The sequence below is a fragment of the Antrostomus carolinensis genome, unplaced genomic scaffold (assembly GCF_000700745.2).
Source record: "Antrostomus carolinensis isolate BGI_N321 unplaced genomic scaffold, ASM70074v2 scaffold10264, whole genome shotgun sequence".
Lineage (NCBI taxonomy): Eukaryota > Metazoa > Chordata > Aves > Caprimulgiformes > Caprimulgidae > Antrostomus > Antrostomus carolinensis.
This window is the reverse complement of record NW_010312808.1, coordinates 18,308-28,084: the sequence shown is the minus strand read 5'-3', so window position 1 is coordinate 28,084 and position 9,777 is coordinate 18,308. Positions and strand designations below refer to the sequence as shown.

Here is a 9,777-nt window from a genome sequence, read left to right as displayed (position 1 = left end):
TTCTTTCTACTGGCAAGGGCTTTGGAAGAGACTCATTCATCCACAGGGAAAAAAGTGTTGCAACAGTTGCAGGGGCAATGGGCAGCCTTAAAGCCAGCAAAGCAGGGTACAGTACATCCACCAAAAGATTTTAAAAGTTAGTTTAAAACATCCTTCAGCTGAGCAGGGAGCTGACAGAGCTCTGCAAAGGGAGTGAGACAGCACAGCAGAAAGCTACTCCTGCAGGAAGTCAGGAAACCAACCTGAACTCAATAAAAATTTGAGAATACTGATCCATGAAGAAAAAGGGTTAAATGTCAGAGTAATTGTTACGGATGGAAATTTTATTCAATTAGAAGAGCCTTCAGTCATCACTGAAAAAGTTATCTACATATGCCCAGTTAAAAAAGTTAGATGTGAGGTTGCTTCTTTTTTGGATCAGCCTCTCTTCTCTTTTGGATCAGCCTCTCTGCTACACAGTTCCAGCTTCTACCTTACCTGCCTTTACAATAAGACAAAGAGTCTATGATTGATTACAGAGGTGTCTATAACTACAAACTCCATGACAGATGAAAAACGGTGCTTTCTTCCACTAAACTTTGCTTTTGGAACAGAAGAGATGTAGTTCCTTATGGCTGGAAGAAGTGAAGTACAATTTTAGGGAATTACTGGTTATTTATACAATCAGGAAAATGAACAAACTCTGTTTTCCCATGACTTGGAACAGACCAAACCCACAGAATAAATAAGTAAGGTATTTCATCTGTTTGCGTTATTTTGTGATGGGGAAACAAGCCCACGTAGAGAGACAGCCAAGTAAGTGTGAAAACAAGAGATCTGGCCAGCGGCTATAGCGGAGAGGAATAATGTTTAAGATTATACAACATCCAGCTTAAGATTTTTTTAATCCAGTTTATTAAATATTGCTTTTTGGGGACATGTTTACAACAAGCCCAAATAAATTGTTTAAGGATTCAAAGCAGTCATATTAAAATACAGCTTCAATATAAAGTTTGTCACAGTTTTACAGTATTCAAAAATGACAGACCTGCCTTAAAAAAAGACTATTACACCAAAACATAAGAAAAACAGAAAAACATACAAGTTTGGCATTTTCATAATCTTTATAGTATAAAACAGAATATTAAATCTATTACCAGCAAGCTGATACTTCAATCTATTACCTAGTCGGAAGTGTCTCCCATTAAAACACACTATACAACAGCACTATACAAAAGTCGTGGTGAAACTCATGTGATGAAAGTGCATCCCTGAAAGTTTGCCAGTTTATTATAGTTAGCTCTTAAAAAAAAAAAAAAAAAAAAAAAAGAAGGTAAAATTAAAATGTCCTCTTTTAACCGAAGGCTTTACTATATATATATATTTTTTTTTTTGCTGTTTTTTTCTCACTTTCAGCCTTCTTTTAAAAGTGTCTAGGGACGCCCACCAGGGGGCAGCGTAAGATTAACCATCAAATCACGAACGGCTGCAAATATTGTGCATTCACCTGGAACAGGGAAAAGAGACAGGTTAGCGTCACCCCACCCACTGCCCTTCCCCAACCAGCTACCGACCGCACGGCTGCCAGCCCCTGCGGACACGCCACTCGCAAAGCCCCAGCCACCTCCGAGGACGGCGGGGGGTGTGATTATTTTAAGGGAAGCAGCTCCGGTTTTCTCGGCAGGACCGCTCTGTTAGTCATAGAATCATAGAATCATAGAATGGTTTGGGTTGGAAGGGACCTTAAAGATCATCTAGTTCCAACCCCCCTGCCATGAGCAGGGACACCTTCCACTAGATCAGGTTACTCAAAGCCTCATCCACCCTGGTCTTAAACACTTCCAGGGAGGGGGCATCTACAACCTCTTTGGGCAACCTGTTCCAGTGTCTCACCACCCTCACACTAAAGAACTTCTTCCTAATATCTAATCTAAACCTTCCCTCTTTCAGTTTAAAGCCATTCCCCCTAGTTCTGTCATTAACTGCCCTAACGAAAAGTCCCTCCCCAGCTTTCTTATAGGCCCCCTTCAGGTATTGGAAGATTGCAAGAAGCTCTTAGCTTGCAGTAGCTTTTGAATGTCAGGTTGAAGCTATGCTAGAATTTATTGTATGTGGCACTGCAATCCAAATTTTTCTCTCTGTTATTAATTAAAAGCACTTAGAAAGAAAAAAAAAATTTCAAGTTCTGTTTCTATCGATTTAGAGCAGAAATTAAACATTTCAAAAGATTCAAGTCTGAAACAGCTGTAAATTGGGGTTTTTTTTTGTCCTAAGCCCAGTTTTGGAACATTTCTAATTCCAAGACTGGGGAAAAGTCAGAGATCTGTTTCTTTCAACTGGTTTGCTCTGGCTCTACCCTTGACATCTAAACTGCAAAATAAAATGCAGGGCAAATGGACTTTTGTTTCAAACAGCTGAGATCTAGTACAGAGAGGAAAAACTAGACACAGCTGTCTCAAGTTTTGAATACCAGCATTTTTTGACAAAAACCACACACAGATTCTGAAATAGCTTTAAAAAGTTAAAAACAATAGAATCAAAAACGTTTAATTAGAACAACAAAAGGTGAAGGAAGTGTTAGGCAGCTGTGACTTTCATCTACTGTTTCCTGATAAGAGAATACAATTAATAGCCACTATTGTACCCCAGTTACTGCAGGCTGAATTTTTCCTGCATCTTTCAAGAAACATCAATTAGAAGACATTGAATTTTGTTGCTGAAGGAGCAACAGTGTGAGCAAAGAGATAAGAACAGAGCCTGTTTGGATGTATTAATCCTAACTGCCAAACTAGGGATTGGCAAGATTATTTTTGGCAAGTCATTATAATATCAAAGCTACACATCTGGGCTAAACACCATCCACTTGCATCACTGAAAACCAGACACTGAAAAATGCTTAGTCGTGAAGTGCTTCAAGAAATATCATGAGTCCCTTGAGCTCCTCTCTACGGGTCACCTCTAGCATCTGTAGGGACTTTTTTTCCTTATCAGATTAATGCCTGCTACATAATGCAGGTTGTAGACTTACAGCTCAAGTTTAACCCTATTACTCCAGGGCATTGTTTCCATCTCTGTTCATGGAATTATCTCCCAAAACCAAAATATTGTTCCCACGGAAGCATTGGTACAGTGACCTCAGAAAGACAGCGCGCTTACAACGAGTCAACATTTTACTGTTAAACACGGCACAATGTGCTTGCCCACAGATCTGAAAAGAAAACTCTTCCAAAAGAACTTACTTTCCAGGCGCTACCATTTTATTAAGAGGAAAATTAAGCTGAATACAAAACACCTTCTCACAAAGAGAGGAAGGTAAAAAAGATACAGCCAAAATGAGGCAACACTGCTTACGGGTTACAATGAAAGTGCCAGTAGAATCAGACGTGCATGATGGGAAGCCCTGGTCCTTTCTGACTGAAACAGTGAAAAATTCACTTAACCAAGCAAATTGCAGTTAGTGCAGCAGAAGAGCTAACACAGGTCCGAAAATCCTGGGTACAGGACAATAGCACCACAAGAGAAAGGATATGCATCTGGGATCTCCCACATACTGCTGCTGTAAAAGAAGTCTCCCAGCTATCTACTTTCATCTCTTGGTTCTCCCTACAACCTTTCAATGGCAAAGAAAAGAAGGTATTCTGTTCTCTTTTATCAGATACAATAATTGAAGTTTTGACAGTAAGAACACAGGAAATTGCATTTTACGGGAAGATCCTACTTTGGCTGGGTGGTGGTGGAATACATAAATAAATAAATAAATAAATAACTGCATACTGACTCCTTCTTTCTTTTAGAAGTCAGAGGGAAGACTACCAGAAACGTCCTCTGCACAGCTAGCACCATTCTTCTTTTTCTAGGTAAGGTCCTGCTTAGGGCTACAAGCTCTTTTTATATACAATTTTTTTTCTGTCCATAATCTGCTCCCCACACTGCACTCACAAACTACTTCAAAACTTGTGTGACAAACAGATTGTCTATCCTGATCTACCTAATGATCGTCAGAAGACATCTCACCTGGGATACTGAAGAGCAGCTTTGACAATTACTGCCTGTGCTGTGGTATTTTGTGGAGGGTTTACCTTAAAACACAACTTAATGCAATAACAAACAGCAAAACAAGTATCTACCCTTCCCCACACTGGGGGAACTCAGTGGGGAAGCACTTTCCAAAAGAAACACCTCAAGTTTAGTTATTGTATATTGAAATAAGAGTGCTATACAGACAACAGTTCTGTACCACATACAGAACTTCTACAGGTAACCTCACACACCCTCAAGGCTATTCTCACGCCTATTTACCTACACTATTACTATATGTTAAACAAAAAATGCATTTTAATTTCATCTCATCACAATTTTCAGAAACGTATGCATATCCACACCAATTTTAGATAAACATTGCTCATGTTCGAGCAATTGAAATAAATCATTGAGCACAGTTAAAATTACTGCATAACAACGAGATGAATAATTATACATTAGAGAAGTAGAATTCAGCCTCTGGATTAACAACTTCAATCTGTTCACTGGGTATTGGAAAAAGGCTTTCTTCTTCAGCATGTAACTGCAGCAGAACTGAAAGTTATTGTTCTTATGAGCCATCTCTGTATTAGGACCCCAAACCACTGCTTACAGACAACATGCTGCCCAAAGAACCTGCTACTGTTGTTCCACGTTTCAGATATCAAAAAAAAAAACCCCAAACAAAAAAAACCCCAACCATGACAAGAGGGAAAGCAAATCCCAACGTTGCTCACAGTGCACTACCTACAGGCCAGTGAACATTCAGAACAACCTATTTAGCTCAAGCACTTCACAACACGTTTGGTGGACAGACCTGTACGCGCCTTTGTTAGTGTACACACTGACAAAGGAGAATACAATCACTCCAATCACTTTTTAATCATTCACAGCATGTGGACAAGTTCTGATAACTATTTTAACATCCCTTTATACTCTACTGTTAAGCTCAATAACTTGATAATTAACCATGAAAACTGACACTTGACCATAGCATATTTCTTGTGACTCATTCTGGGTCCATTTGTTAAAAAGTATCACTCCTACTGTGCAGCAAGAGTTGGCCCAACAAGAGATGCATTCTATGACCTTGGCAGAACAGCGAAATCCAGCCTGAATCATCAGTGTAACCTTCTGGTATAAATGCCTGCTGTGTTGCCAGTACTTGCTATTAACTTATGTATTGCCTGTCACATCAGGAGCTTGTAATTACTAAAGAAGTATGACAGAAACCAGAATTCAGACTTAAGAGAGATTTAGTTTTACACTGGAGATTTGTCACAGAAGTCTGGGTGAAGAGAATATATCTACTGGACATGTACAGTACCTGGTCGTGGTGAATTCAGTTCAGCAAACCTCTTTAGAATATTGCTAACCATCATTGGAGCAGCAACAGAAGAGTTCTGCTGCCTGGGAATGTCAGCCTGTTGCGTTGTACCCGAAGCCATATCATAAATAATTGGGACAATAATACTAACAGTTTCCTGGGGGACTGCCGTTTTCTGTGTTAGTTGGAGCTGCCAGGAAAAACAAAAAGCGTGTTAAATTGAAGGACCACATACTTCAGCACAACTTCCAACACAGTTAAACACTCCAGACCTACAGACAGCATACACTGCCACCCTGTCAGTTTTCAGACATCAATTCTGTAACAGAGAAGTTATCAGTCAGGTGTAGACTATCTAATTCTCAGAAGCACCCTACAGTAAGCATTGCCTCAGAGACGACACTAATGTAGATTTGTTCTAAACATCTGATTCCTGCTATCCCTTCCCAGCACCACTAATGAGTACATCACTTAATCGAGGCAGTCAGTACCTCAAAGAAGAACGAAACACCCAGAAGTTGAAAATTCAAAGATACAAGCAGCCCAGAGGGAGCTGAACTTTAGGATATGTTGTCAACATCTCCCCAAGAACACACACAAAGAGCTTCTGTGTTTTTATAGGAGGGAGAACAGGAGCACTATCTGAACTCCTTACAAGAGAGACGCGTGCAGATCTAGGCACTCAAATGGCAGACCGTTTTTAGCTATTGTCAGATACAGCTTGCTTATGATTTGCTACTAACGCCTGATGGCTTCAGAGACATGCAGCCCCCAACATTTTAAAACAGATAGGTCTACTTACAAAAAACAACATTTTGGATTTCAGCACGACAGCAGGTGTTCCTGGAGGCGCAATGGGCGGTGCACTGGGAGGAATGGTTAAACAAAACTGCACATTCCATTTCAGCTGACTTGCCTGATCAGGGAACTGTTTAGAAAGAGCAGCACAGAGAAAGAACAGCGAAGGTCTCACATCAGTGACATACACGGCTAGGAACCAGGGAAGCGTTAGAAAGTGGAATGTGCTTCTCCAGCTAAATCTGCAGATCTTGTCAGGTTTAGCACAGGTCAGAATAACTGAAAGAACTGAGCGTATGGTACACAAGAATACAATCTGAAAGATTTCAGCCAGCCTAAGCATGGGCCTGTTGTGCAGTAACACGTCTGCCATCTCTCAAAATCATCAGTTTAAAAAGAGCAATTTTGGGAGTTTCCAGGAAAGCTAACAGTAAACTTTACTAACACAGTATAACATACACAAAAATTTAGAGTAATTTCTGTGTTTATAGATAAAGATACCGCACCTTCCTTTCTTTTTTTCTTTTTTTAAACACAGTAACTAAATAGAATTGTTAGCTTACCAGCTCAAGTTTCATGATGTGTACGCAGTCCCTGAGGATATGCGTTGGAGCGCCTAGTAATTTTGTGAAGGCTATCAGGGTGTTCGCTTTAAAAGGTGGTCCTGCAACCTAAAAAAAGACACTGTTTAGGACGTCCTGTTTAGGTAATAGCTGTATCATTTAATGTGGTAACCAGCATGCACAGCTGTTAATTGCATGTTTTGCAGCCCTTACACATGCCAATCGAAGTCAGTAGAACCACTTAAAACACCAGAGATTAAAAGCAACGTACAAAAATTTAAACATTAATGATTTGAGTACATACTCTTGTTTCAAAGAACTTCTCCAAAACTTGTAACTCCTCCGATTTCCACTGTCCTGTATTTTCAGGTGTTACTTTCAGTTGCAAGGTCTGGTTGGTTTTGGGATTGAGAGCAACCCTGCACTTCAGTGCCTCCGTCTTAAACATAATTACACCTGGTTCATTGGAGTTTATTAACTGTAGCTGCATAAAAAGGAGTATCACATTCAATCAATCATTCATTAAACAGCATGAACAAACACACATTCACTCCCAAGACTCCAGTGATCAATCTGCCCTCTTTCCAGAAAGAAACATGTGATATTTATATACAGGCAAAATTGTCTTGAGAATGAAGCTTATGCAAGATTTGGCTTCTTTCTTTGTCACTAAATCAATGCCAAAGAAGTGAAGAGGCAGACATTGTCTGTCCCAAGCCCTAAAGCAACATTCGTGACTGGGTAGTTCAGTTATTGTCAATTGGTAACTAATTTCTTGGCCACTCCTGCCAAGTAGTGGCGTCCATAGAAACCCTGTGGCTGTTCTAGTTAACTCTCAACAGACACGCTAAACTCAGAGAAGCCATGGCAACAGAAAATCTGGTCATAGTCTTGCTATCAAATCAGCTATCTTTCACCCGACCAGACAGGTTTTCCACTTGTAATTTGTGTGGAAAAGAAGTGGAATTAAATGCTTTCTCTAAATTTTGACTCTTTAGATGACAAGATTCAGAAGTATAGTACAAATCCAACACCAAATACTTATTATATTTGAAGCATTTCAGTTTGTGCCTGATTTGAAATACATGGAGTACAGAAGCATAAAAAAGAAAAGTTGAAGTCATGCTCACAGGTCAATATTAAAACAACCTAAACCATACCGTTTCTTGTTGTATGATCCTCTGAAGGTGCCTCCTCATAATAACTGATCCAAGGAATCGCTCAAGAGGGGAACAAAGATAGCTGCCAGCAAGTCCCGGCACAAGCCCAGGGGTAGGAGAGGGCAACAGCAGAATATTCAAGGCACTGTGGGTGAGGATTGTAGGTATGGATGCAGCCCAAGAGCGCTGAGGTAGTTTACGAGGTGGAGGCATGCTAGTTGGCATTGCTTGGGAACCTATTGATATGGAAAAATACTTGCAGTAAGGAAGGATTTAAACTGAGACAAATCTGTTCACTTCGTTTGTTGTCACTATACAAGCAATGAGTTCTCTGAACCAAAGCTGAATCTTTCTTATTTAAGAATTTGTCTGCCTAGTGACAGGTAACAGATAGACAAAGTCAAAGGATTAGAGTTTCGATCCTACACCCATGCAAAGAGTCTCAGTAACATTAAAATCCTACTCCCTTTTCCTCCTTCTGCAGCATGCCAGCAGATATTAGGCTTGTACAACAAGCTCAATGGGATGTAAAGGTGGCTAAATCGCTCGTGCAAGAACAGCATTACAACTCTATGATGTGAAAAGTTAGTATTTGGGTAGGCAAATATGCCTATCATTGCTTTCATTCTGAAGAATTTTCTTTCAGTCACGGAGCTCAATAGTTTAAGACTAATTTCTGCAGTGCAACAAGAAGTATCAATACTGCTGAGGTTTATGCTGTACAATTTAACTCATTTCCCAATTTGTTAATAGAAGATTTGAACGAGGATAGAATTAAGTTTTCACTTCCTTAGATATTTTACTGCACAAGGGCAGTAAGGACTGTTAGGCTGACACAAAAAACTATCCAAAAGAACAGAACTGGAAATGTTAAACACAAATGTTTCATAATTGTAACCCTCAAAAAGCAGCCTACTTGTTCCAGCTCGCGGGGAATGAGAGGCATCTGGGACAGGTGAATGAAGGGAAGGGTTGGCTGGTGACATTCCAGGCATCCGTGCTGCTGGTGATGGACCAGAGACCTGGGGAGATCCTGGCCAGTTCCCTGCACGCTGACTGGGTGACATCATGGTGTATGGTGAGCTTGGGTCTATGGTACCTACAGAAGTTACAAGACCATTGTTGTTGTTGGTTGGTTTTTTTAAAAAAGTACAAAGTTTTCTAATCTAGAAATCTAAAAAAGGCTTACCAAAAATCTCTGAAGTATCAAAGTGGCTGCAAGCTTTTAGACTACCTTTTACCACCATATAACCATACCACCATACCAACATAATGGGGAGAGGGGAAAAAAGAATAAGAATCAAGATACAGATTCAAGGGTTTTCTGGTTGTATTTTTTTTTAAAAGTAAAATTAAATCTAACATTAAGTCAAACGGGCGTGTTCAATACATAACGGAGCCTAAATCAAAAAGAGCTCTTGCCTACAAACTCGGACTTCTACTGTTCCTCAGCAAATGAAAGCCTCAGCTAGACTGTTCCTTATCTATTCCATATCTCGCAGTCTTCTCTGCTCAAGTATCTTTGGTTTTGTACTCTGCTATAAAGACTGATCAGAACAAGCTTCTTAAACAGCCTGTTGTACATCTATCTCACTTTGTTCACCTTGACAGTTAAATTGGTGCACTAAAATTACAGTCTGAACTATTCATTTTATTGTGATCTATGGAATGGTTTCCAATGCACTGTGATAACACACAGTTGTTTTGGCAGCTTTCCAAAAAAACTTAATAAAGGAAACAACTGAAAGGTATGTTGCTTGCATATAGTCATGTCAAACCAGCAAGACTTTGACATTTTCAAATTGCAAGTATCTGAATTTCTAACCTGTTCCAGTTACTTTTCCAGGAAGCTTAAGCAGTGAAAAGATATTAATTAATCTAACAAGAGACAATATGCATTAAAAGCTGCAGCCATTGTTCTGCTACAAGA

The 9,777-nt window shown here is 39.7% G+C and overlaps 1 protein-coding gene across 1 annotated transcript in view; it reads right to left on the bottom strand.

The window, feature by feature from the left end:
* Positions 1-871: 871 nt before the first annotated feature.
* MED14 (mediator complex subunit 14) overlaps positions 872-9,777 on the bottom strand; it is a gene marked incomplete at its 5' end in the record, with an annotated part of 26,015 nt that continues 17,109 nt past the window's right edge. The window contains 7 exons of the mRNA XM_010167130.1: positions 872-1,486; positions 5,327-5,516; positions 6,129-6,254; positions 6,688-6,795; positions 6,992-7,171; positions 7,848-8,083; positions 8,764-8,946. Of these exons, the coding sequence (XP_010165432.1) occupies positions 1,413-1,486; positions 5,327-5,516; positions 6,129-6,254; positions 6,688-6,795; positions 6,992-7,171; positions 7,848-8,083; positions 8,764-8,946 (1,097 nt within the window). The remainder of the gene's footprint in view (positions 1,487-5,326; positions 5,517-6,128; positions 6,255-6,687; positions 6,796-6,991; positions 7,172-7,847; positions 8,084-8,763; positions 8,947-9,777) is intronic.